Raw genomic sequence first — 26,750 nt, forward strand, 5'->3', positions numbered from 1 at the left:
TCGCCTCCTTGGAGCTCTTTTGCTCTCTGCGGAGGGGGGTTGCCCTCCGGAATGAAGGGACATCCTGTGCAGTCTCAGCCACGTCTGAATGCGCCTCCTTTGCACGCGAATTGAATGGGAGGGGGGCGGAGCGTAGATCTCAGGACTGCCACCCCCACCCCCACCCCTACCCCTTATTCCTCTCCCATCCAGGGTGACTGCTGGACATTTTTACAGGCTGCTGCTCTCGAACCAAGCACTTGTCCTGGAGAAATCGGGGTGGGGTGGGGTGCCATTCTCCAAACACTTCCCTCCCCCCCCCACCCACCCACCCACACCCCTCTCCTCCCTGCTTTTCCTTGACTTTTCCAGAGTCTCCCACCTTGCAACTGTCTCCACTCGCAAGGCTTCTGCAATGAAGGGAGGAGGCTGGATCTCACACGCCCCCCCCACCCCCAGCCAGGTGGCAGAGCACCACACACCCACAGCCGGCTTTGCAGTGGGGCGGCTCTCTAGTATCAGGGCCTGGCTCCGACCTCCCACCCACACCCACACCCCATCCACTTCCCTCCAACCGTGGGGACCCCCCTTTACTCACTTGCAAGGAGCTGCAACAGCACTCTGGAAAAGAAGGAAGTGGCTTTCCTTGGGGGGGGGGGGGGGCGGGGGGCGGGGGAGGCTGGGGGGGGGGGGGGGGGGGGGGGGGTGGGGGTGGGGGGGGGGGGGGGTGGGGGGGGGGGGGGGGGGGGGGGGGGGGGGGGGGGGGGGGGGGGGGGTGGGGGGGGGGGGGGGTGGTGGGGGGGGGGGGTGGTGGGGCAGGGGGGTGGGGGGGGGGGGGGGTGGGGGGGGGGGGGGGTGGGGGGGGGGGGGGGTGGGGGGGGGGGGGGGTGGGGGGGGGGGGGGGTGGGGGGGGGGGGGGGTGGGGGGGGGGGGGGGTGGGGGGGGGGGGGGGTGGGGGGGGGGGGGGGTGGGGGGGGGGGGGGGTGGGGGGGGGGGGGGGTGGGGGGGGGGGGGGGTGGGGGGGGGGGGGGGTGGGGGGGGGGGGGGGTGGGGGGGGGGGGGGGTGGGGGGGGGGGGGGGTGGGGGGGGGGGGGGGTGGGGGGGGGGGGGGGTGGGGGGGGGGGGGGGTGGGGGGGGGGGGGGGTGGGGGGGGGGGGGGGTGGGGGGGGGGGGGGGTGGGGGGGGGGGGGGGTGGGGGGGGGGGGGGGTGGGGGGGGGGGGGGGTGGGGGGGGGGGGGGGTGGGGGGGGGGGGGGGTGGGGGGGGGGGGGGGTGGGGGGGGGGGGGGGTGGGGGGGGGGGGGGGTGGGGGGGGGGGGGGGTGGGGGGGGGGGGGGGTGGGGGGGGGGGGGGGTGGGGGGGGGGGGGGGTGGGGGGGGGGGGGGGTGGGGGGGGGGGGGGGTGGGGGGGGGGGGGGGTGGGGGGGGGGGGGGGTGGGGGGGGGGGGGGGTGGGGGGGGGGGGGGGTGGGGGGGGGGGGGGGTGGGGGGGGGGGGGGGTGGGGGGGGGGGGGGGTGGGGGGGGGGGGGGGTGGGGGGGGGGGGGGGTGGGGGGGGGGGGGGGTGGGGGGGGGGGGGGGTGGGGGGGGGGGGGGGTGGGGGGGGGGGGGGGTGGGGGGGGGGGGGGGTGGGGGGGGGGGGGGGTGGGGGGGGGGGGGGGTGGGGGGGGGGGGGGGTGGGGGGGGGGGGGGGTGGGGGGGGGGGGGGGTGGGGGGGGGGGGGGGTGGGGGGGGGGGGGGGTGGGGGGGGGGGGGGGTGGGGGGGGGGGGGGGTGGGGGGGGGGGGGGGTGGGGGGGGGGGGGGGTGGGGGGGGGGGGGGGTGGGGGGGGGGGGGGGTGGGGGGGGGGGGGGGTGGGGGGGGGGGGGGGTGGGGGGGGGGGGGGGTGGGGGGGGGGGGGGGTGGGGGGGGGGGGGGGTGGGGGGGGGGGGGGGTGGGGGGGGGGGGGGGTGGGGGGGGGGGGGGGTGGGGGGGGGGGGGGGTGGGGGGGGGGGGGGGTGGGGGGGGGGGGGGGTGGGGGGGGGGGGGGGTGGGGGGGGGGGGGGGTGGGGGGGGGGGGGGGTGGGGGGGGGGGGGGGTGGGGGGGGGGGGGGGTGGGGGGGGGGGGGGGTGGGGGGGGGGGGGGGTGGGGGGGGGGGGGGGTGGGGGGGGGGGGGGGTGGGGGGGGGGGGGGGTGGGGGGGGGGGGGGGTGGGGGGGGGGGGGGGTGGGGGGGGGGGGGGGTGGGGGGGGGGGGGGGTGGGGGGGGGGGGGGGTGGGGGGGGGGGGGGGTGGGGGGGGGGGGGGGTGGGGGGGGGGGGGGGTGGGGGGGGGGGGGGGTGGGGGGGGGGGGGGGTGGGGGGGGGGGGGGGTGGGGGGGGGGGGGGGTGGGGGGGGGGGGGGGTGGGGGGGGGGGGGGGTGGGGGGGGGGGGGGGTGGGGGGGGGGGGGGGTGGGGGGGGGGGGGGGTGGGGGGGGGGGGGGGTGGGGGGGGGGGGGGGTGGGGGGGGGGGGGGGTGGGGGGGGGGGGGGGTGGGGGGGGGGGGGGGTGGGGGGGGGGGGGGGTGGGGGGGGGGGGGGGTGGGGGGGGGGGGGGGTGGGGGGGGGGGGGGGTGGGGGGGGGGGGGGGTGGGGGGGGGGGGGGGTGGGGGGGGGGGGGGGTGGGGGGGGGGGGGGGTGGGGGGGGGGGGGGGTGGGGGGGGGGGGGGGTGGGGGGGGGGGGGGGTGGGGGGGGGGGGGGGTGGGGGGGGGGGGGGGTGGGGGGGGGGGGGGGTGGGGGGGGGGGGGGGTGGGGGGGGGGGGGGGTGGGGGGGGGGGGGGGTGGGGGGGGGGGGGGGTGGGGGGGGGGGGGGGTGGGGGGGGGGGGGGGTGGGGGGGGGGGGGGGTGGGGGGGGGGGGGGGTGGGGGGGGGGGGGGGTGGGGGGGGGGGGGGGTGGGGGGGGGGGGGGGTGGGGGGGGGGGGGGGTGGGGGGGGGGGGGGGTGGGGGGGGGGGGGGGTGGGGGGGGGGGGGGGTGGGGGGGGGGGGGGGTGGGGGGGGGGGGGGGTGGGGGGGGGGGGGGGTGGGGGGGGGGGGGGGTGGGGGGGGGGGGGGGTGGGGGGGGGGGGGGGTGGGGGGGGGGGGGGGTGGGGGGGGGGGGGGGTGGGGGGGGGGGGGGGTGGGGGGGGGGGGGGGTGGGGGGGGGGGGGGGTGGGGGGGGGGGGGGGTGGGGGGGGGGGGGGGTGGGGGGGGGGGGGGGTGGGGGGGGGGGGGGGTGGGGGGGGGGGGGGGTGGGGGGGGGGGGGGGTGGGGGGGGGGGGGGGTGGGGGGGGGGGGGGGTGGGGGGGGGGGGGGGTGGGGGGGGGGGGGGGTGGGGGGGGGGGGGGGTGGGGGGGGGGGGGGGTGGGGGGGGGGGGGGGTGGGGGGGGGGGGGGGTGGGGGGGGGGGGGGGTGGGGGGGGGGGGGGGTGGGGGGGGGGGGGGGTGGGGGGGGGGGGGGGTGGGGGGGGGGGGGGGTGGGGGGGGGGGGGGGTGGGGGGGGGGGGGGGTGGGGGGGGGGGGGGGTGGGGGGGGGGGGGGGTGGGGGGGGGGGGGGGTGGGGGGGGGGGGGGGTGGGGGGGGGGGGGGGTGGGGGGGGGGGGGGGTGGGGGGGGGGGGGGGTGGGGGGGGGGGGGGGTGGGGGGGGGGGGGGGTGGGGGGGGGGGGGGGTGGGGGGGGGGGGGGGTGGGGGGGGGGGGGGGTGGGGGGGGGGGGGGGTGGGGGGGGGGGGGGGTGGGGGGGGGGGGGGGTGGGGGGGGGGGGGGGTGGGGGGGGGGGGGGGTGGGGGGGGGGGGGGGTGGGGGGGGGGGGGGGTGGGGGGGGGGGGGGGTGGGGGGGGGGGGGGGTGGGGGGGGGGGGGGGTGGGGGGGGGGGGGGGTGGGGGGGGGGGGGGGTGGGGGGGGGGGGGGGTGGGGGGGGGGGGGGGTGGGGGGGGGGGGGGGTGGGGGGGGGGGGGGGTGGGGGGGGGGGGGGGTGGGGGGGGGGGGGGGTGGGGGGGGGGGGGGGTGGGGGGGGGGGGGGGTGGGGGGGGGGGGGGGTGGGGGGGGGGGGGGGTGGGGGGGGGGGGGGGTGGGGGGGGGGGGGGGTGGGGGGGGGGGGGGGTGGGGGGGGGGGGGGGTGGGGGGGGGGGGGGGTGGGGGGGGGGGGGGGTGGGGGGGGGGGGGGGTGGGGGGGGGGGGGGGTGGGGGGGGGGGGGGGTGGGGGGGGGGGGGGGTGGGGGGGGGGGGGGGTGGGGGGGGGGGGGGGTGGGGGGGGGGGGGGGTGGGGGGGGGGGGGGGTGGGGGGGGGGGGGGGTGGGGGGGGGGGGGGGTGGGGGGGGGGGGGGGTGGGGGGGGGGGGGGGTGGGGGGGGGGGGGGGTGGGGGGGGGGGGGGGTGGGGGGGGGGGGGGGTGGGGGGGGGGGGGGGTGGGGGGGGGGGGGGGTGGGGGGGGGGGGGGGTGGGGGGGGGGGGGGGTGGGGGGGGGGGGGGGTGGGGGGGGGGGGGGGTGGGGGGGGGGGGGGGTGGGGGGGGGGGGGGGTGGGGGGGGGGGGGGGTGGGGGGGGGGGGGGGTGGGGGGGGGGGGGGGTGGGGGGGGGGGGGGGTGGGGGGGGGGGGGGGTGGGGGGGGGGGGGGGTGGGGGGGGGGGGGGGTGGGGGGGGGGGGGGGTGGGGGGGGGGGGGGGTGGGGGGGGGGGGGGGTGGGGGGGGGGGGGGGTGGGGGGGGGGGGGGGTGGGGGGGGGGGGGGGTGGGGGGGGGGGGGGGTGGGGGGGGGGGGGGGTGGGGGGGGGGGGGGGTGGGGGGGGGGGGGGGTGGGGGGGGGGGGGGGTGGGGGGGGGGGGGGGTGGGGGGGGGGGGGGGTGGGGGGGGGGGGGGGTGGGGGGGGGGGGGGGTGGGGGGGGGGGGGGGTGGGGGGGGGGGGGGGTGGGGGGGGGGGGGGGTGGGGGGGGGGGGGGGTGGGGGGGGGGGGGGGTGGGGGGGGGGGGGGGTGGGGGGGGGGGGGGGTGGGGGGGGGGGGGGGTGGGGGGGGGGGGGGGTGGGGGGGGGGGGGGGTGGGGGGGGGGGGGGGTGGGGGGGGGGGGGGGTGGGGGGGGGGGGGGGTGGGGGGGGGGGGGGGTGGGGGGGGGGGGGGGTGGGGGGGGGGGGGGGTGGGGGGGGGGGGGGGTGGGGGGGGGGGGGGGTGGGGGGGGGGGGGGGTGGGGGGGGGGGGGGGTGGGGGGGGGGGGGGGTGGGGGGGGGGGGGGGTGGGGGGGGGGGGGGGTGGGGGGGGGGGGGGGTGGGGGGGGGGGGGGGTGGGGGGGGGGGGGGGTGGGGGGGGGGGGGGGTGGGGGGGGGGGGGGGTGGGGGGGGGGGGGGGTGGGGGGGGGGGGGGGTGGGGGGGGGGGGGGGTGGGGGGGGGGGGGGGTGGGGGGGGGGGGGGGTGGGGGGGGGGGGGGGTGGGGGGGGGGGGGGGTGGGGGGGGGGGGGGGTGGGGGGGGGGGGGGGTGGGGGGGGGGGGGGGTGGGGGGGGGGGGGGGTGGGGGGGGGGGGGGGTGGGGGGGGGGGGGGGTGGGGGGGGGGGGGGGTGGGGGGGGGGGGGGGTGGGGGGGGGGGGGGGTGGGGGGGGGGGGGGGTGGGGGGGGGGGGGGGTGGGGGGGGGGGGGGGTGGGGGGGGGGGGGGGTGGGGGGGGGGGGGGGTGGGGGGGGGGGGGGGTGGGGGGGGGGGGGGGTGGGGGGGGGGGGGGGTGGGGGGGGGGGGGGGTGGGGGGGGGGGGGGGTGGGGGGGGGGGGGGGTGGGGGGGGGGGGGGGTGGGGGGGGGGGGGGGTGGGGGGGGGGGGGGGTGGGGGGGGGGGGGGGTGGGGGGGGGGGGGGGTGGGGGGGGGGGGGGGTGGGGGGGGGGGGGGGTGGGGGGGGGGGGGGGTGGGGGGGGGGGGGGGTGGGGGGGGGGGGGGGTGGGGGGGGGGGGGGGTGGGGGGGGGGGGGGGTGGGGGGGGGGGGGGGTGGGGGGGGGGGGGGGTGGGGGGGGGGGGGGGTGGGGGGGGGGGGGGGTGGGGGGGGGGGGGGGTGGGGGGGGGGGGGGGTGGGGGGGGGGGGGGGTGGGGGGGGGGGGGGGTGGGGGGGGGGGGGGGTGGGGGGGGGGGGGGGTGGGGGGGGGGGGGGGTGGGGGGGGGGGGGGGTGGGGGGGGGGGGGGGTGGGGGGGGGGGGGGGTGGGGGGGGGGGGGGGTGGGGGGGGGGGGGGGTGGGGGGGGGGGGGGGTGGGGGGGGGGGGGGGTGGGGGGGGGGGGGGGTGGGGGGGGGGGGGGGTGGGGGGGGGGGGGGGTGGGGGGGGGGGGGGGTGGGGGGGGGGGGGGGTGGGGGGGGGGGGGGGTGGGGGGGGGGGGGGGTGGGGGGGGGGGGGGGTGGGGGGGGGGGGGGGTGGGGGGGGGGGGGGGTGGGGGGGGGGGGGGGTGGGGGGGGGGGGGGGTGGGGGGGGGGGGGGGTGGGGGGGGGGGGGGGTGGGGGGGGGGGGGGGTGGGGGGGGGGGGGGGTGGGGGGGGGGGGGGGTGGGGGGGGGGGGGGGTGGGGGGGGGGGGGGGTGGGGGGGGGGGGGGGTGGGGGGGGGGGGGGGTGGGGGGGGGGGGGGGTGGGGGGGGGGGGGGGTGGGGGGGGGGGGGGGTGGGGGGGGGGGGGGGTGGGGGGGGGGGGGGGTGGGGGGGGGGGGGGGTGGGGGGGGGGGGGGGTGGGGGGGGGGGGGGGTGGGGGGGGGGGGGGGTGGGGGGGGGGGGGGGTGGGGGGGGGGGGGGGTGGGGGGGGGGGGGGGTGGGGGGGGGGGGGGGTGGGGGGGGGGGGGGGTGGGGGGGGGGGGGGGTGGGGGGGGGGGGGGGTGGGGGGGGGGGGGGGTGGGGGGGGGGGGGGGTGGGGGGGGGGGGGGGTGGGGGGGGGGGGGGGTGGGGGGGGGGGGGGGTGGGGGGGGGGGGGGGTGGGGGGGGGGGGGGGTGGGGGGGGGGGGGGGTGGGGGGGGGGGGGGGTGGGGGGGGGGGGGGGTGGGGGGGGGGGGGGGTGGGGGGGGGGGGGGGTGGGGGGGGGGGGGGGTGGGGGGGGGGGGGGGTGGGGGGGGGGGGGGGTGGGGGGGGGGGGGGGTGGGGGGGGGGGGGGGTGGGGGGGGGGGGGGGTGGGGGGGGGGGGGGGTGGGGGGGGGGGGGGGTGGGGGGGGGGGGGGGTGGGGGGGGGGGGGGGTGGGGGGGGGGGGGGGTGGGGGGGGGGGGGGGTGGGGGGGGGGGGGGGTGGGGGGGGGGGGGGGTGGGGGGGGGGGGGGGTGGGGGGGGGGGGGGGTGGGGGGGGGGGGGGGTGGGGGGGGGGGGGGGTGGGGGGGGGGGGGGGTGGGGGGGGGGGGGGGTGGGGGGGGGGGGGGGTGGGGGGGGGGGGGGGTGGGGGGGGGGGGGGGTGGGGGGGGGGGGGGGTGGGGGGGGGGGGGGGTGGGGGGGGGGGGGGGTGGGGGGGGGGGGGGGTGGGGGGGGGGGGGGGTGGGGGGGGGGGGGGGTGGGGGGGGGGGGGGGTGGGGGGGGGGGGGGGTGGGGGGGGGGGGGGGTGGGGGGGGGGGGGGGTGGGGGGGGGGGGGGGTGGGGGGGGGGGGGGGTGGGGGGGGGGGGGGGTGGGGGGGGGGGGGGGTGGGGGGGGGGGGGGGTGGGGGGGGGGGGGGGTGGGGGGGGGGGGGGGTGGGGGGGGGGGGGGGTGGGGGGGGGGGGGGGTGGGGGGGGGGGGGGGTGGGGGGGGGGGGGGGTGGGGGGGGGGGGGGGTGGGGGGGGGGGGGGGTGGGGGGGGGGGGGGGTGGGGGGGGGGGGGGGTGGGGGGGGGGGGGGGTGGGGGGGGGGGGGGGTGGGGGGGGGGGGGGGTGGGGGGGGGGGGGGGTGGGGGGGGGGGGGGGTGGGGGGGGGGGGGGGTGGGGGGGGGGGGGGGTGGGGGGGGGGGGGGGTGGGGGGGGGGGGGGGTGGGGGGGGGGGGGGGTGGGGGGGGGGGGGGGTGGGGGGGGGGGGGGGTGGGGGGGGGGGGGGGTGGGGGGGGGGGGGGGTGGGGGGGGGGGGGGGTGGGGGGGGGGGGGGGTGGGGGGGGGGGGGGGTGGGGGGGGGGGGGGGTGGGGGGGGGGGGGGGTGGGGGGGGGGGGGGGTGGGGGGGGGGGGGGGTGGGGGGGGGGGGGGGTGGGGGGGGGGGGGGGTGGGGGGGGGGGGGGGTGGGGGGGGGGGGGGGTGGGGGGGGGGGGGGGTGGGGGGGGGGGGGGGTGGGGGGGGGGGGGGGTGGGGGGGGGGGGGGGTGGGGGGGGGGGGGGGTGGGGGGGGGGGGGGGTGGGGGGGGGGGGGGGTGGGGGGGGGGGGGGGTGGGGGGGGGGGGGGGTGGGGGGGGGGGGGGGTGGGGGGGGGGGGGGGTGGGGGGGGGGGGGGGTGGGGGGGGGGGGGGGTGGGGGGGGGGGGGGGTGGGGGGGGGGGGGGGTGGGGGGGGGGGGGGGTGGGGGGGGGGGGGGGTGGGGGGGGGGGGGGGTGGGGGGGGGGGGGGGTGGGGGGGGGGGGGGGTGGGGGGGGGGGGGGGTGGGGGGGGGGGGGGGTGGGGGGGGGGGGGGGTGGGGGGGGGGGGGGGTGGGGGGGGGGGGGGGTGGGGGGGGGGGGGGGTGGGGGGGGGGGGGGGTGGGGGGGGGGGGGGGTGGGGGGGGGGGGGGGTGGGGGGGGGGGGGGGTGGGGGGGGGGGGGGGTGGGGGGGGGGGGGGGTGGGGGGGGGGGGGGGTGGGGGGGGGGGGGGGTGGGGGGGGGGGGGGGTGGGGGGGGGGGGGGGTGGGGGGGGGGGGGGGTGGGGGGGGGGGGGGGTGGGGGGGGGGGGGGGTGGGGGGGGGGGGGGGTGGGGGGGGGGGGGGGTGGGGGGGGGGGGGGGTGGGGGGGGGGGGGGGTGGGGGGGGGGGGGGGTGGGGGGGGGGGGGGGTGGGGGGGGGGGGGGGTGGGGGGGGGGGGGGGTGGGGGGGGGGGGGGGTGGGGGGGGGGGGGGGTGGGGGGGGGGGGGGGTGGGGGGGGGGGGGGGTGGGGGGGGGGGGGGGTGGGGGGGGGGGGGGGTGGGGGGGGGGGGGGGTGGGGGGGGGGGGGGGTGGGGGGGGGGGGGGGTGGGGGGGGGGGGGGGTGGGGGGGGGGGGGGGTGGGGGGGGGGGGGGGTGGGGGGGGGGGGGGGTGGGGGGGGGGGGGGGTGGGGGGGGGGGGGGGTGGGGGGGGGGGGGGGTGGGGGGGGGGGGGGGTGGGGGGGGGGGGGGGTGGGGGGGGGGGGGGGTGGGGGGGGGGGGGGGTGGGGGGGGGGGGGGGTGGGGGGGGGGGGGGGTGGGGGGGGGGGGGGGTGGGGGGGGGGGGGGGTGGGGGGGGGGGGGGGTGGGGGGGGGGGGGGGTGGGGGGGGGGGGGGGTGGGGGGGGGGGGGGGTGGGGGGGGGGGGGGGTGGGGGGGGGGGGGGGTGGGGGGGGGGGGGGGTGGGGGGGGGGGGGGGTGGGGGGGGGGGGGGGTGGGGGGGGGGGGGGGTGGGGGGGGGGGGGGGTGGGGGGGGGGGGGGGTGGGGGGGGGGGGGGGTGGGGGGGGGGGGGGGTGGGGGGGGGGGGGGGTGGGGGGGGGGGGGGGTGGGGGGGGGGGGGGGTGGGGGGGGGGGGGGGTGGGGGGGGGGGGGGGTGGGGGGGGGGGGGGGTGGGGGGGGGGGGGGGTGGGGGGGGGGGGGGGTGGGGGGGGGGGGGGGTGGGGGGGGGGGGGGGTGGGGGGGGGGGGGGGTGGGGGGGGGGGGGGGTGGGGGGGGGGGGGGGTGGGGGGGGGGGGGGGTGGGGGGGGGGGGGGGTGGGGGGGGGGGGGGGTGGGGGGGGGGGGGGGTGGGGGGGGGGGGGGGTGGGGGGGGGGGGGGGTGGGGGGGGGGGGGGGTGGGGGGGGGGGGGGGTGGGGGGGGGGGGGGGTGGGGGGGGGGGGGGGTGGGGGGGGGGGGGGGTGGGGGGGGGGGGGGGTGGGGGGGGGGGGGGGTGGGGGGGGGGGGGGGTGGGGGGGGGGGGGGGTGGGGGGGGGGGGGGGTGGGGGGGGGGGGGGGTGGGGGGGGGGGGGGGTGGGGGGGGGGGGGGGTGGGGGGGGGGGGGGGTGGGGGGGGGGGGGGGTGGGGGGGGGGGGGGGTGGGGGGGGGGGGGGGTGGGGGGGGGGGGGGGTGGGGGGGGGGGGGGGTGGGGGGGGGGGGGGGTGGGGGGGGGGGGGGGTGGGGGGGGGGGGGGGTGGGGGGGGGGGGGGGTGGGGGGGGGGGGGGGTGGGGGGGGGGGGGGGTGGGGGGGGGGGGGGGTGGGGGGGGGGGGGGGTGGGGGGGGGGGGGGGTGGGGGGGGGGGGGGGTGGGGGGGGGGGGGGGTGGGGGGGGGGGGGGGTGGGGGGGGGGGGGGGTGGGGGGGGGGGGGGGTGGGGGGGGGGGGGGGTGGGGGGGGGGGGGGGTGGGGGGGGGGGGGGGTGGGGGGGGGGGGGGGTGGGGGGGGGGGGGGGTGGGGGGGGGGGGGGGTGGGGGGGGGGGGGGGTGGGGGGGGGGGGGGGTGGGGGGGGGGGGGGGTGGGGGGGGGGGGGGGTGGGGCGCTGGGGGTGGGGTGGGGGGGGGGGGGGGTGGGGGGGGGGGGGGGGGGGGGGGGGGGGGGGGGGGGGGGGGGGGGGGTGGGGGGGGGGGGGGGTGGGCGGGGGGGGTGGTGGGGGGGCGGGGGGAAAAAATATATAAAAATAGTTTTTCATTCTTTTTACAATAACCAAATCTATTTTAAAACAGTCATTACAAATTTCTCCTACTTTCCACTATCTCTTGGCTGTCAATAAATACAACAGATCTTTGAACTGTACCTTAACTCCTGTGAAGTTTGGTCATGCTTGGTATTCTCAGATGTTCTCCCTCCTGGACTTGTTAGCATGTTCAGCTGTGGAACTATGGAACTAGGCCAGTTCTGGTTTTGGTCAGCAAAAATATCCTCCATGATCTTTCTGGTCCAGATCAGCAACTGTACCCCTATATTCCTGGCCATATCTGTGATACTAGAAGGGGATTACCTCTTTCGGTAACATGAGCCTCCCGCCCATCACCCAGCCTCCCAGCTCCTGTAATGGACACCCACCAATATTGCACCAACCTTCATGTTTCGGCGAGCGCTTCTGCAATTCCCAAAGTGAAATAAGGTGGTTCTCATGCAAGGGTCAATACATTTATTATGTACTGAAGATGATTTCATTTGGCACTCCTGGCTTTGTGCCCTACATATCTTCCTGCTTGTACTACAACTATCTTTCTCTCTTCCCCAAAAGGCCTGTTGATGGCTCATCCAGACTATTCTGGAAACAAATGCTGAGGCTTCTTCCATTCCCTGCTCTCACTGGATCACCCAGAGCCTCTCAATCTCATCACAGTGTGGAAACTAAGAAGGGTCAGGCATGGTTAGTATTTGGATGAGAAACCACCAACGAAGTCCAGTCTTGCTACGCAGATGATGGCTATGGCAAATCACCTCTGTTTCTTTCTTACCTTGGAAACTCCATAGTCCTGAAGTTGTCATGAGTTGATTGAGATTTGATGGCACTCAATTATTATACCCAAAGGGTTGAAGGTGGGACAAACCAGTTCTTTGAACTAGAGATATAACTATGTACCTACCTTTGAGTTGGGGGCAGGGCATGTAAAAACCCTTGTAATATCTGTCTCCATGATGAAATGTGGTAATGGCAGGGCAAGCAGAAGCACTCTTTCAATTGTATCCACTGGCATAATGCCCATTGGGCAAGGTGGGCAGCTGCCCAGGGCATCACCTTGTGGGGGGCATCAAAATGCTGGGTTCGTTTTGGGGTATTTTAGTGGTTTTCCATTTTCGGCCTGCAGGGGGCGCAGTTTTTAGGCTAGCGGCACCATAATTTCAGCGTATCATCAGGAGACTGTCCTTATGCTACCCCCCAAGTTTGGTGAGGTTTGGTTCAGGGAGTCCAATGTTATGGACTCCCAAAGGGGGTGCCCCTATCCCCCATTGTTTCCAATGGGAGCTAATAGGAGATGGGGGCTACAGTTTTGAGGGTCCATAACTTTGGCCCCCCTGAACCAAACTGCACCAAACATGGGGGGTATCATTAGGGCAGTCTCCTGATGAGTCCCTGAAAGTTTTGAGACTGTGCCTTCAGAAATGTGCCCCCCCCCACAGCCTGTAACCCCCATTGATAGCAATGCAGAAAACTTAATGCAGAACAAAGATTCTTGGGCAAATTTCTGGGATGTTCCTGCAGGGGGTGCATTTTTGGATGTATCGGCACCAAAATGTCAGGGTATCATCTGGAGATGATGGCACCCCCCAAATTTGGTGCAGTTTGGTTCAGGGGGGCCAAAGTTATGGACCCTCAAAACTGTAGCCCCCATCTCCTATTAGCTCCCATTGGAAACAATGGGGGATGGGGCACCCCCTTTGGAAGTCCATAACTTTGGATCCTTGAACCAAACCTCACCAAACTTGGGGAGTAGCATAAGGACAGTCTCCTGATGATATGCTGAACATTTGGTGCTGATATGTCTAAAAATGCACCCCCTGCAGGCACCAATGTCCTGGTGCAAAAAAAAATTTGGTCGTGGTGGAGTGGCCACCCATGGGGGGGGGGGGGCATCCAACTCAGGTTTTGCCCAGGGCTACAGTTTGCCCAGGGTTGCCTCGTTACGCCCCTGATTGTATCCCAAAAATTCCCTCACTGAATTTTCAGCTTTCAAGGGGGTGCCCTTCAAAAGATCACCAAGATTAGGGGTCAAATTAAGGTTTCACAACTGAGGAGGGGACAGGGACCTTACACTGAACATTGAAAAGTTTCTTCTTACCACTGATTCTCAACTGCTGTTTCACAACTGTGTCTCTTACTGAATCTCTTCCCACACTCTAAGCATCCCACAGGTTTAACTTATGTACATATTGTTTGATGCCTTTGAAGATTTCCAGTCTCACTGAATATCTTTCAACAATCTGAACATTCAAAAGATTTTCCCCCCCATGTGGGTTTTTAGATGCATATGAAGATGGGAACTCCGACTGAATCTCTTTTCACACTCTGAGCATTCAAAAGGTTTTTCGCCTGTGTGGGTTCTTTGATGCTGGTGAAGATTGCTACTCCAACTGAATCTCTTTCCACATTCTAAGCATTCAAAAAGTTTCTCCCCCGTGTGAGTTTTCAGATGCTGATGAAGATAGCCACTCCGACTGAATCTCTTTCCACATTCTGAGCATTCAAATGGTTTTTCCCCTGTGTGGGTTTTTAGATGCTGGTGAAGATTGTTACTCCGACTGAACCTCTTTCCACACTTTAAGCAGTGAAAAGGTTTCTCACCTGTGTGGGTTCTTTGATGCAGTTGAAGATGATAGCTTTGACTGAATTTCTTTCTACATACTGAGCATTTGAAAGGTTTCTCCCCTGTATGGGTTCTTTCATGCCTTTGAAGATGGCTACTCTCACTGAATCTCTTTCCACACTCGGAGCATTGAAAACGTTTCTCCCCAGTGTGGGTTCTTTTATGCTTTTGAAGACTGCCAATGCAACTGAATATCTTTCCACATTCTAAGCATTCAAAAAGTTGCTCTCCCATGTGGGTTTTTAAATGCTGTTGAAGATGGCTACTACAACTGAATCTTTTATCGCAGTCTGAGCATTCAAATATTTTCTCCCTCATATGTGTGCTTTGATGCATTTTAAGATTGCTACTACGACTGAATCTCTTTCCACACTCTGTACACTCAAAAGCTTTCTCCCCTGTGTGTCTTATTATATGCTGTGCAAGATGGTTACTCTGACTGAACCTCTTTCCGCACTCTGTGCATTCAAAAGGTCTCTCCTCTGTGTGGGTTCTTTGATGCATAAAGAGTAGTGATCTATATTTAAAATACTTTCCACAGCGAAAGCATTTGTGAGCCTCCATTATACTGTGCTTTGGAATATGTACATTACCCTTTCTTCCTTCAGAAAAGGTCATTCCACTATCTAAGCAGACCAATGATTTATCTCCTGAATGAATTCTTTGGTGTTGAACAAGGTCTGATTTCTGTGAGAAGTGCCTGCCATAGTCTAAGCAGCTGTAAGGTTTCTCTTCTGTAAGTGTTCTTTGATGCCTAAGGATCTCTGCTCTGTAAGGACAGTTCTTTCCATACTCCAAGCATTGATGGACCTCCTTTCCACTGTGCACCTGCAAATGGATCTCATATTGGTTTTGATCTGAGTTCATTCCATACTCCAAGCACGTATATGCTTCCTCTACCATGTGGATTACTTCACAGAAATCCTGCCCTTGGGCAGGAATGGGTTTACCCCTCTTCTTGACCACTTGACTTTCTTTCTTTTTCTTCAATCCATCTTGATTCCTGACATGTCCTTTCAAATCTTCATTCTTGACTTCCTCTGGCAATAGATGAACCACTTCCTCATCATTCTCACTCCACTGCTTGTCTCCTGCTGAAATAAAAAGAGAGATCCTGTTAGCATTCACTCAAGGAGGTCTGATCTTCCCATGAAGTTCCACACAAAAAACATTTCAGTGGCTTTTTCCTTCTGTTACTGAAGAGTACATTAAGAGACACTTTAAACTTTTGCTTTGGAAGAGAAGAGGTTTATCCTTTATCTTATCTGCATGGCTTCCTACTTGCCTCTTTGGTTCATCTCCATTCCCAAAGTTCCCATGGGAATCTTCATACTTGGTTTTTTGCACAGAGAAACTCTGGATTCCCCTAACCTTCTCCTCTATATATCCTTCTAGTAGTAGTAGTAGTAGTAGTAGTAGTAGTAGTAGTAGTAGTAGTAGTAGTAGTAGTAGTAGTAGTAGTAGAAGAAGAAGAAGAAGAAGAAGAAGAAGAAGAAGAAGAAGAAGAAGAAGAAGAAGAAGAAGAAGAAGGACGAGGACGAGTTTGGATTTATATCCCCCCTTTCTCTCCTGTAGGAGACTCAAGGGGCCTTACAATCTCCTTGCCCTTCTCACCTCACAACAAACACCCTGTGAGGTAGGTGGGGCTGAGCGAGCTCCAAGAAGCTGTGACTAGCCCAAGGTCACCCAGCTGGCGTGTGTGGGAGTGTACAGGCTAATCTGAATTCCCCAGATAAGCCTCCACAGCTCAGGTGGCAGAGCAGAGAATCAAACCTGGTTCCTCCAGATTAGATACACGAGCTGTTAACCTCCTATGCCACTGCTGCTCCAGCAGGAAGGAAGAGGACAACTACACAAGATGCCAAGAAATCCATCAAGACATTGCTAATTCATGAGTGTATATTTCTTTGATCAGATCTCCCACACACACACACACACACACACACACAAAGGGGGGGTATGCTGGTCATACTTACCCTCAGCCAGGCCCCTTAGGTCAGCAGTTTTTAATATTCTACCTATCCCATACCAAACTCCCTGTATGTACTTTTAGGGGAAAATGAGGCAAAGAATTCTTCCCTTACCATTCACAGTTGAATTGTCATAATGATCTTTCGAATCGACAACTGATGATTAAACAGAAGGTTTGTATACCCTGTTTTTCTCTACCTGAACGAGTCTCACTGCAGCTTGCAAATCACATTTTTCTCCCCCCCACAAAAGGCACCTTGTGAGGTAGATGGGGCTAAGATAGTTCAGAGAGAACTGTGACTGGCCCAAGGTCAGCCAGCAGGCTTCAAGTGGAGGAGTGGAGACTTGAACCACTGTCCCCAGGAGAGTCCACTGCTCTGAACCACTACACCATGCTGGCTTTCTGCAAGAAGTTACCACAACATGCAGTCCTTCAACTGCCCAGAGAATTCCTTCTACTTGTGATGAAAGTCATGAAGAGCTGTTTTTCAACCACTGTGGGAAGGGGAAGCCAGGACTTCACCAAGTGAACCCCACAGTTCAAGGGGACCACCATGGTTTTTGGGAGAGGTGCCAGTTGTGGGCAGGGCAGAGAAGGCCCACAGGTTTCTAGGTGATGTCTGTAGGAAAGGCCCTTTAAGAACATAAGAACATAAGAACTAGCCTGCTGGATCAGACCAGAGTCCATCTAGTCCAGCATTCTGCTACTCGCAATGGCCCACCAGGTGCCTTTGGGAGCTCACTTGCAGGATGTGAAAGCAATGGCCTTCTGCTGCTGCTGCTCCTGAGCACCTGGTCTTTGCTAAGGCATTTGCAATCTGAGATCAAGGAGGATCAAGATTGGTAGCCATAGATCGACTTCTCCTCCATAAATCTGTCTAAGCCCTTTTTAAAGCTATCCAGGTTAGTGGCCATAACCACCTCCTGTGGCAGCATATTCCCTTTGGCCTCCTCCAGTTTGGCTGTTCTTAACCCACTCCTCCTTCACTGAAAGTATCAATACGAAACATGCAATAATTTTAATAAATTGACTTTTAATAGACGGAATTCAAATTGAAAAAGGAATATGTCAAGGATGTTGTCCATTATCACCATTTTATTTATTCTTGTGTTGGAAGTATTAGCCACTTAAGATCAGACAAGATTCAAAGATTAAAGGATTGAGAGGAGATGGAGAAAAGTTTAAAATGAAAAGTTGTGCTGTTCATGTGGTAGTGACAATTACAAACCCATACTTGTCAGTTCAACATATAATGGAACACATTTAAAAATTTGGATCATTTTGGGGATATAAAATTAATAAGAAGAAAGCTACAACAATTTTTAAATTTTTAATGAAGCAAGAAGTAGACGACATCAGTAAGATCACCGGCTGTGATGCGACAGTAATTAAGTTAAAATTTAGGAATGAACCTCAGTGGACAAAACGACACCTTATTCAAAAATAACTATAAAGTGGCATGGACGAAGTTGCAAGAAGACATGCAAAGATGATCCAAGCTAAAAATTTAAGAATATCAATAATAAAAATGAATATCTTCCCAAAAATGATTTTTAAAATTTCAAATGTTATTAATTTATTCAGAAGAAAAAATTTGAAGGAATGGCAGGAACAGATGAATAAGTTCATCTGGAACGGCAAAAAGCCAAGAATTAGATTTTAAGTTCTTCAATATGAGAAAAAGAGACGGTAGGCAATTCCTAATATTAAATTATACTACCAAGCAGCTGGCCTGGTTGATTGCAGACTGGATTGATAATCCAGACCAGAAAGTAGTAAAATTAGAAATGCAGATTTGGAAGTAGGATTACATAACTGTATATGGACAGAAAAATTAATGAATTAAAAATATAGTTCAAACTAGCAACCCTGCTATTAGAGGTGGACTGTTTAAAATCTGGGAAGCAACATGAAAGAGAATTTGTCCTCCAATATCTCTAGTAATGTCATGTACAGAATCATATTATGACAAGAGTGTGATCAAAAGCACTGATGTAACACAGAGAGACATGGCAAGAAAAGGGTTAAAAAGTGTAATGGTTGTTATATCTTCAGCTAGACTCAAGATTAGAAAGAAAATTAAATCAAAAGGTGTAATAAGAGACTGACAGAATTTGAAAAAGTGATTACGAAGAAAAAAAGCACATCTATTAGTATGAATATACAAACTTCTACGTACACAGGAGCAGAAGAAGCGAAAACATGCATGGTCAAATAGATGCAAAACTTTGAGGAATAAATATCCTTTTAACAATAGGAACCTCTGTGGATGAAAGACAACATTTACAGCATATCAAACTTTAAGATGTTTTATTGGTGGTATGTCACCCCAAAGGACATTGAAGGGATGAATAAGAATTATGAAGAAAAATGCTGGAAATGTGGTGGTCATGCAAAAAAGTGAAAGAAGTTTGGAAAGGAAATGTAAAATATTTCACAAATTAAATTTGCTATGGATGCTAAGACTGAGCTATTAGGCATGTTGCCCAAGAACATTCAAAAATTTCAGAAGAATTGTTTTGATACCTGACAACAGCCGCCAGATTTGTATTTGCACCAAAATGGAAGGCAGAAGAATGTCCTACCCAAGAGAATTGGGAAGATAAACTAAGAGAATACACAACAATGGAAAAATTAATGAACTCTGTGAAGAAACCTAACCAAGAACTCTAAGATACAAGGAAAATGTATCATTCATATTATTTTAAAAAATAAGAACAGTGAAAGGAGATAAATATGGTTGAAATGACCTATTCAATGATTAATTTTTCTGGTTTAAGTATACTGAAAATTTTATTGAAAGGAGGTTAAAGAGGAGAAAATTAATGAATGATTAAATTAAATTTGAAGATTATAATTCAATGTATATTTTATATATAAAAAAAATAATAGAAACTGATAATAGTAACCAAGTTTAAACATATTTTATCAATGTATTAATAAAAAGTTTTTACAGTAAATACTGCTGAATGTCTTATGATTTTATACAATGTAATATTTTTTACCCTGCAGGTTCTCTTTGGCTCATTCCGCACATGCAGAATAATGCACTTTCAAACTGCTTTCAGTGCTCTTTGAAGCTGTGCGGAATAGCAAAATCCACTTGCAAACAGTTGTGAAAGTGGTTTGAAAACGCATTATTTTGCGTGTGCGGAAGGGGCCTTAGTGTTTAGAACCATAATTAAGACAAGAGCCATTGGTTGTTCTCTTTTTCTTACTTTCTGTTACTAATGAAAATGTAAAAAATTAAGTAAATCAAGATTTTGAACCAAGCATCATCCCAAAGGCAGGAATTTGGCCCTTTACAACCTACAAAAGTTCCTTACCCAGAGAGGTCACACTCTTATAGTTCTCCAGCATGACTTCCATGTAGAGAGCTCTTTGGTCTGGATCCAGCAGGGCCCACTCTGCCTCAGTGAAACACACAGCCACCTTCTTAAAGGAAACTGGAAACTGAAAGAAAAAGCATACCTGAGTCCCTTGTCAGAGATCATGCCAGACAGAGATCACACTCTGGAAAGGGGCATTCTGAGAGGGTGGATGATGGAAAGTTCAGTGAGGGTATAAGTAGGTGAGTTTAGAAGCTCTTGCCAGGACTCCTCAACACCAACTGCAAGACAAAATCCCTCTGACAAAGGATGGAGGACCCAAGCTCCCCTCCCCCCCCCACCGCTACTTTCTCCCCTACCTGGACTGGAGGTTCAGCTGCTGTTTCCACACCTCCACAAAGAAAACGGATCAATAGTGTCTCTTCACAGTCTGTGGGGGAGAAAAGTGGAAGAAAGGATAATAGCCCACACTTGCTGTTCTATTTCCTTGTGTGGGGCCAGGACCGCTCTCTGGTCCTACACAGCTGAATTAGTTTAAGACTAATTTAGAAATAAAAGCAAAAGACATCTGACATTAGAAACAAACAGACAGTTTTAGCAGAATTTAGAAAGTTACAGAAGGTGACCTCTCCCGAGGGAGAGGCACGCCCTTGGTGCTCTCAAGTGAGAGACACGCCCCCTTCTGGGTGGCTCTCGAGCGAGAGTCACCCCCTCCATATGAAAGACCCCAGTCTTTATAGATACAGAATACAAACGTCACATAGTTCATCCCCTTAAGTTCCACGTATTATGATCCATACCTCTTTCACGTGCTACAAGCATGTATGTTCAAATCTAATTGGTCAGATCTGTCTCCTGGTCACATGAAGACAGCCTGTATTCTACGTCACACGCTGCATGCTGTTACCTTTACCCATATGAAAAGGACAGCCATAAAGCTAGCCTCTGTCTCCAAGAAAAACTCGTTTTCTTAGTTTGGCTCCCAGAGAGAGATGTCCTTAAGGTATGCAGGACATTCCTTTAGATCATAAAACTTCCTTTCCCAGCATGAAATGATTCTAACAGACTATACAATGATTCTAAAACAATAGAATTATAGTGAAATACTAATACATGTGAATCTCTCATTATCAATTCTCTGTTCATTCAACTATATAGAAAAACACTTTTTCCTTATTTAATTAATCACATTGATTTAGCTAGTCTAACAAAGTTATAAATTTATATGGCTTCTGTCATATAGTAACCTGTAGTTACAAGATCCCAAAGATGTTATCTGGCTTGACTGCATAATCACTAGCAAGCCTAAAACATTCCTTTGACCTGCTGCAAAAATGCAGGCTTCTGGTCTGTTGGAGACAAGCACCCATTTTGATTCTTAGCAATCTTTGGTTCATTTGGATTTCCATATTTCTTGATTAAATACAAATTTTATACACATTCTGGCCTGTCTCCACACTTGTACGAAACATGGGCCATAAAGCCTTTGCCAGGGATGTGACATCTTGCTCTATGTACCATCAAAAAGAATTGTAACATTTTGTAATAAGTTGTGGGAGAGGCGGAAGAGAAGCACAATATACCCATCAGCCTCGGGGTGCTACAAATATCACTGACATGTTTCAGACTTTTTTGATACTTGAAACTTGTCCTATGAACGATGGAACTCCAAGATGTAAGAGAACTTCTGCAGCATGAAATCAAAGGCCCAGGCACGCTATTCTCCCACTGGCTGAGCCCTTGCAGGCACCCTTGAGTCACGGATGGTGTATGAAAAAGAGGGAGGTGAAAATGACATTACATGGCACCCCACTATTACACCTGGCTAGAAACCCAGATGAGATTTTTAGCACATCTGGAAACTCAGGGTAAGCATCCACAGATCCACTCATGTCACATCCAGGATTTGGGCCAAACGCAACATCAACATGACATCTACCCCAAACACTTCCCCAACAGTGCTGGTCATGCCAGACCACAGTCTGACATCCCTAAACCAGCACCCTACTTTCAGCAGTGGCCTATCAGATATCCTGATAAGCATAAGCACAAAACAAAAATTCTCACTAATCCTGACCACTAGAAACTGGATTTCAATAGCATGCTTCCCAGAATGCAGAGACTCCGTTTATTCACGATTAATCAGCTTGGCCAAGATTTGTCTACCATTTCTTTTGAGCTACCTTTGTCATGGAAAAAAATGGGATATATTGTAATCAATTTGAGGAACTGCCTCCATGAATTTATGTGGATCACAAGTAGTGGATCACAACTAGGAACTTGCAAACACTTGCAGAAGGCATCTCCTTTCCCCCTCCCTGATTATTTCCTTGTTCCTTTTCCTTAAGGTCCCCATAGCTTCTCCTCCCCCACCCCATTCTCTTCTGCTAGAGTTGCTAACCTCCAGAAGAGGTCTGAAGATTTTCTATAACCACAGTGGATCTCCTAGTTACAGAGATCAGTTCTTCGTATAGGGTTGCTAGCTTTAAATTTGGAATGGAGCCTTGGTGGGGCAAAGTTTGGGGAAGGAAGTGAGGTCAGCAGGGTAAAATGTCACAGAGTCCATCCTCCAGAGCAGACATTTTCTCTAGAGGAATTGATCTGTGCAATCTAGAAAGCCATTGTAGCTCCAGGTGATCTGCAGCCCTCACTCAGAGGCTGGCAATCCTAATTCCGCTAGAAAAAATGGTTGCTCTGAATGATGGTTTTATGGCATTATAGTTTTCTGAGGTCTACCCTCCACCAGTTCCAGCTCCCAAGTCTCTACAAATCCCAAGTCTCCAAACAGATTTCACATTATTTCCTTCATATTTCCTTTATCTTCTCTGTTAAACTGTCCCATTCCCACCTCTCACCCCCAAACGTAAGAACATAAGAAAGAGCCTGCTGGATCAGACCAGAGTCCATCTAGTCCAGCACTCTGCTACTCGCAGTGGCCCACCAGGTGCCTTTGGGAGCTCACATGAAGGATGTGAAAGCCATGGCCTTCTGCTGCTGCTGCTCCCAAGCACCTGGTCTGCTAAGGCATTTGCAATCTCAGATCAAGGAGGATCAAGATTGGTGGCCATAAATCGACTTCTCCTCCATAAATCTGTCCAAGTCCCTTTTAAAGCTATCCAGGTTAGTGGCCATCACCACCTCCTGTGCCAGCATATTCCAAACACCAATCACATGTTGCGTGAAGAAATGTTTCCTTTTATTAGTCCTAATTCTTCCCTCCAGCATTTTCAATGTATGCCCCCTGGTTCTAGTGTTGTGAGAAAGAGAGAAAAAAATTCTCTCTGTCAACATTTTCTACCCCATGCATAATTGTATAGATTTATTATTATTATTATTACTATTATTATTATTACTATTATTATTATTATTTTATTCAACTTAATAGACCACCCAACCCCCGAAGGGCTCTGGGCGGTGTACAATGAGACATAAAATAAATACAATATAAGGTCTCATAAATACAATAAAACAATAAAACATTAAAATTCATTAAAATACATTATAGCAGCAATTCCAAAAATTACAGATAAAAATAAATGCCCAGAGGCATGCACAGATGGCGCCCAACCCAAAGGCCAGGAGGGCCAGGATTGCCCAAAAATGGATGGTATCAGCGATCAGGCAATGCTGAAGATGGTAAAACTGTCGTGGGGGCTACAGAGGGGGTAGGCAGTCTGCAGCTGGCATCCCCAAAGGCCTGGCGGAATAACTCGGTCTTACAGGCCCTGCGGAACTCACCAAGGTCCCACAGGGCCCGGACAGCAGATGGTAAAGCATTCCACCAGGATGGGGCCAGGGCTGTAAAGGCCCTGGCCCGGGTAGAGGCAGAACGCAGAGGCCTATTTGGGACATATGATTTCAATCATATCCCCCCTCAGACGTCTCCTCTCCAAACTAAAGAGTCCCAAACTGTTACCTAGCTTAACAGTTAGAATATTTTTAAAGTAGCAATGGGGAATAACTCGGTTTGGCAGTGCGAGAGGCAGGCTAGGTGGGATCTTTAGACCAACTATACTGGAAAATGGCTTTTGAAATGTTCCACAGAGAAGACAAAGGAGACCAAATTATCGTTTAAATATGTTTATAAGTTTTGGCTGTAACATTCACACAGACACAGAGAAGCATACACACAGTTCCTGAGATATAGAAAGGGTGGAAAAATAGATTGGGATGATAGATTGGGAAGGGAAGCAGGGGACATATACGTTACCCAGGTTCTGCAGAGAAGTTCTTGGAGAAGGCAAGGATTCCTATGCCAGCATGGAAATCCAAGCAAAGGACGATATCGTGTCTCAAACCAACTTGGCCAAGAGAGGTTCAAGCTAGTAAAGAGCAGGAATGAGCAAGTGCTAGCTAGGAGAACCAGCAATAGCAAGCAGTCAGGCCTAGTTGAGTCATTCAGGTTGAGTGGGATAAAGTCACCCAGAGGTCACTGCCAGACCTTGGGTTGCCACTCTTCAGCTGGGCTCCACACAACAGGGATCTGTCCTCCTGGAGAAAATGACTGCTTTGGAGGGTGGACTTTATGGCACTACATTCAGCCGAGGCCTTTGTCCTCCCCAAATCAGCCCTCTCAAGCCTCAATCACAAAATGTCCAGCGAAATCCCAGTTGGAACTGGCAACCCGAGGCAGGCACGGCCCCAAAGAGTCCTCCCTCAAAGGTCAAAATAGGTCTGGAAAGGGTATTGGCCCTGCCTTTTACTTTAACTGTCTGAAGATTTGACCTACTTCCCTATCCGGATGTAAGGTTTAGTGCAGGGGTCCCCAAACTACGGCCCGCGGGCCAAATCAGGCCCCCGGAAGACATTTATCCGGCCCGCTGGGCAGAAGCGGATCTCCCCCTTCTCTATCTCCTTTTCCCCAGGTTTACAAACAGCATTAAGCGCGGGCGACTCGCTGCTCATTCCAAGCGGCCGGAGGGGACCGTACCAATGCGGCAAAGGGGGGAGAGAGAAAGGCGGCGGAGCTTCAGGGCTGGATTGGAAGGGGACCGCGGGGGTGGGGGGCTCGGCCAGGGGTGGGTCGAGGGCGGATGGATGGTGCTCCCCCCCGTGGGTGGCACTTGGTCCGGCCCCCGGCTGGGCTCTGGCCATGCGTGAACTGGCCCCCTGTTTAAAAAGTTTGGGGACCCCTGGTTTAGTGCCTCAAGCTGAAGGAAGAAGCATTTCGTGTTGTTTCCTGATCAGAACTCTCTACCTATCAAATTCCCTAGATGGCCCAATCCCATTCAGGCACAAGGAGTCCTTACCACATGAGAGGGCATCTTGGGCATGCTCCTGGGTTTGAGCCTGCTGCCCTTCCTCTGACAGAGAGCCTTCTGTAACAGGTAACTCAGCTTCCGTCTTAATGGGTGGACCCCACATCTGAAACAGCAGAGAGGGAGACAGGTAAGAAATGGAATGGAAGACACCCACTCCCAGATTCTGCATGTGGTGGGGTGTTCTTTCAACCCTAGCAAATTATCTCAAGGCATATGAAATTCCCCAGAAGAAGTGACTGCTTCTTAAATCTCCCATTTGGGTTATTAACACTTGGACAAATATTGGGAAGATGTTTTAGAATAAAGTCAGATATTGTTACTTGAATTGGACATACCTGGAAACAAAAACCCTCACCTGTTCTGCATGCCTCTTCCCTTCTGTCTGACTCAGGAGGAAACCTTCGGCCAGGGCCACCGCCTGGGAACTGGTTTCCGGATTGCATCCGCTGACCCAGTGTTGCATTGCTTGGGGCAGGATGGCCAGGAATTGCTCCAGGATCACCAGGTCCAGGATCTGCTTCTTGGAGTGCATCTCTGGCTTCAACCAGTGGTTGCAAAGTTCATGCAGCTGGCTGCAAACTTCTCGGGGCCCATCTCCCTCATAGTAGTGGAACTGCCGGAAGCGTTGCCAATGTACTTCTGAGTTCATGGGCACCTGATCCCAGATTTCTGGCCCAGCTCTCTCCCAGAATTCAACACCATTCCCAGCTTGGATGGGATGGGGACCTTTCCTTGCTCTCTTTTCAGGTCTAGGTCCTTCTGGGTTCTGCTCTTCCATCTCCTTCCCCTTCTATTGGGTCACCTCCAACTGTGAAAAGATGCTTTTACTCAGAAGCCTCTTCCTTCGGTGTGTGCGTGTGTGTGCATAAAGAGAAAGAGTGCAATTTGCTGCAAGGAAAACAACAGAGAATGGAGATATGTGGTGGATCAGAACAGAAGTGCCTCTTGTGGTTTGTGATATCATTTTGCTATATTAAATACCAAGCTTTTTAGATATCTCTCTCTGGTTCTTCAAAAAATTTAACTGTCTCTGCCTCTTTATATTTGCTACAAGCGTGTTTGATTGCTTGTGTGGTTTCACAATAGAAATCAGGGACTCTGCCCCCTTTGCTACAATGCATCCTTGGGGATGTGGTTGGGACTCAGTCTCTTTAGAAACAGATTCTGAAAGGATCCTGGATTTTGAATCAGAGGCAATCTGTCAAAAGTTATTTCATTGTGTATTCCTGCATGACAGGGGGTTCAACTAGATGGCCCTTGTGGTCTCTTACACCTATATGGTTCCATGAGGGACCCCCCCCCTTTTGCACACCCCCATGGAAATAGAAAAGCAACAGAGGACCAGAATTTCTATGGAGAGAAAGACCAGTGTCCCAAAGAAGTGGGTGGGTGGAAGGAAGGAAGGAAGGAAGGAAGGAAGGAAGGAAGGAAGGAAGGAAGGAAGGAAGGAAGGAAGGAAGGAAGGAAGGAAGGAAGGAAGGAAATCTCACCACACCTGTCTTGGACTGTGAACTCACTCCCTTTACGTCTTATAAGATATTATGTGCCTACACGAACTCCCAGCCAGGAAATAAACTGTTCCTTCCAATGAGGGTGGAAAGACTGAAGCACTGAGACATCTCTGGTGTGGGGAGAAATGGAAGGTTATAGGCCCCGGAAACCCTCCTTTTCCCCCCTGGACACTCTTTGCTCTGGTATGAAGGGATGTCCTCTGCAGACTTGGCCTCATATGAATGCACATCATTTCCACAAGCACTGAATGTGGGGGAGAGGGACTGCAGAACGTGTGTCTTGGCATCCCCTCTTACTCTTAGGGAAGGAGTTCACCGAGTACTAGAGAGAACTGGCAGAAGATTATAGAGAGAACTGAGTGAATAGTTCAAAAACCCAGCAGTGATGGGGATAAAATCTTAAATAAGCACCCACAGGGCATGAACAATTGCCTTCGATGTCTCTACACCAGTGATGGCGAACCTTTTTGAGACCGAGTGCCCAAATTGCAACTCGAAACCCACTTATTTATCGCAAAGTGCCAACACGGAATTTAACTTGAATACTGATGCTTTGGTGTAGAAAAAACTGTTGGCTCAGAGGCGTGCGTTGCTCAGGAGTAAGTTTGGTGGTAGTCGGTGGCTTTGCTTTGAAGCAACCGTGCAACTCTTCCAACGGGTGAATCACAACCCTAGGAGGGTTTACTCAGAAGCAAGCCCCATTGCCAGCAACCGAGCTTACTCCCAGGTAAAGGATTGCGCTTTAGTTCTTCGCATGAAAATCAGTGGGGTTTAACAGGGTTACCTACACTGCTTCCCCAAAAAGTAGGTATTATGCTAATAATCGAGCCCAGAGTTTTTAGGCCAGCCTAGATGTGGGGGGGGGGGGCACTCTGTTTGGGTGTGCCCAAAGAGAAGGCTCTGAGTGCCGCCTCTGGCACCCGTGCCAGAGGTTCGCCACCACTGCTCTACACTAACGGACAAAGCATGGGTAATAGGAACTCTTAACATGGCATAATAAATATTATATAATAGGCATCACTGAAACCTGGTGGGATGAATCTCAGGACTGGAATGTAAAAATTGAGGGGTACAACCTATTTCAGAGAAATAGATCAACTAGGAAAGGCAGAGGAGTAGCATTACATGTCACAGATGATTACACTGTGAGCAAGTCCATGACTTAAATCCTGGGTACCAGGTTGAGAGCATTTGGTTAAAATTTAAGGGGGAGAAAAACAACAGTGATCTCATTGTAGAGGTCTATTACAGACCCCCAAGCTAGACTGACAAGTTGGATGATGCCTTCCTGGAGCAGATGACCAAACTTTCACAAAGAAGAGAAATAGTAGTAATGGGAGATTTCAATTATCTATATATTTCCTGGGAGTCACTCTGCCAAGACTACCAGGTCCA

At 62.7% G+C, this 26,750-nt stretch overlaps 2 protein-coding genes across 20 annotated transcripts in view; one reads left to right on the top strand and one right to left on the bottom strand.

Annotated features, from left to right (window-relative positions):
* The window catches only part of LOC125428543 (zinc finger protein 883-like), a 454,328-nt gene that overhangs the window by 63,145 nt on the left and 364,433 nt on the right, over positions 1–26,750 (top strand). The gene's annotated exons all lie outside the window — the stretch shown is intronic.
* The window catches only part of LOC125428537 (zinc finger protein 436-like), a 774,209-nt gene that overhangs the window by 40,293 nt on the left and 707,166 nt on the right, over positions 1–26,750 (bottom strand). For 16 of the 19 annotated variants that reach the window (XM_048488782.1, XM_048488785.1, XM_048488784.1 and 13 more), the window contains one exon: positions 13,850–14,317. In XM_048488782.1, coding sequence (XP_048344739.1) covers positions 13,850–14,317 — 468 coding nt within the window. Of the gene's footprint in view, positions 1–12,966; positions 14,377–18,580; positions 18,708–18,942; positions 19,014–23,832; positions 23,948–24,199; positions 24,733–26,750 lie in introns of all 19 variants that reach the window. The other 3 variants (XM_048488797.1, XM_048488796.1, XM_048488800.1) reach the window with 3 other exon arrangements.

Source organism: Sphaerodactylus townsendi, linkage group LG03, assembly GCF_021028975.2.
Source record: "Sphaerodactylus townsendi isolate TG3544 linkage group LG03, MPM_Stown_v2.3, whole genome shotgun sequence".
Lineage (NCBI taxonomy): Eukaryota > Metazoa > Chordata > Lepidosauria > Squamata > Sphaerodactylidae > Sphaerodactylus > Sphaerodactylus townsendi.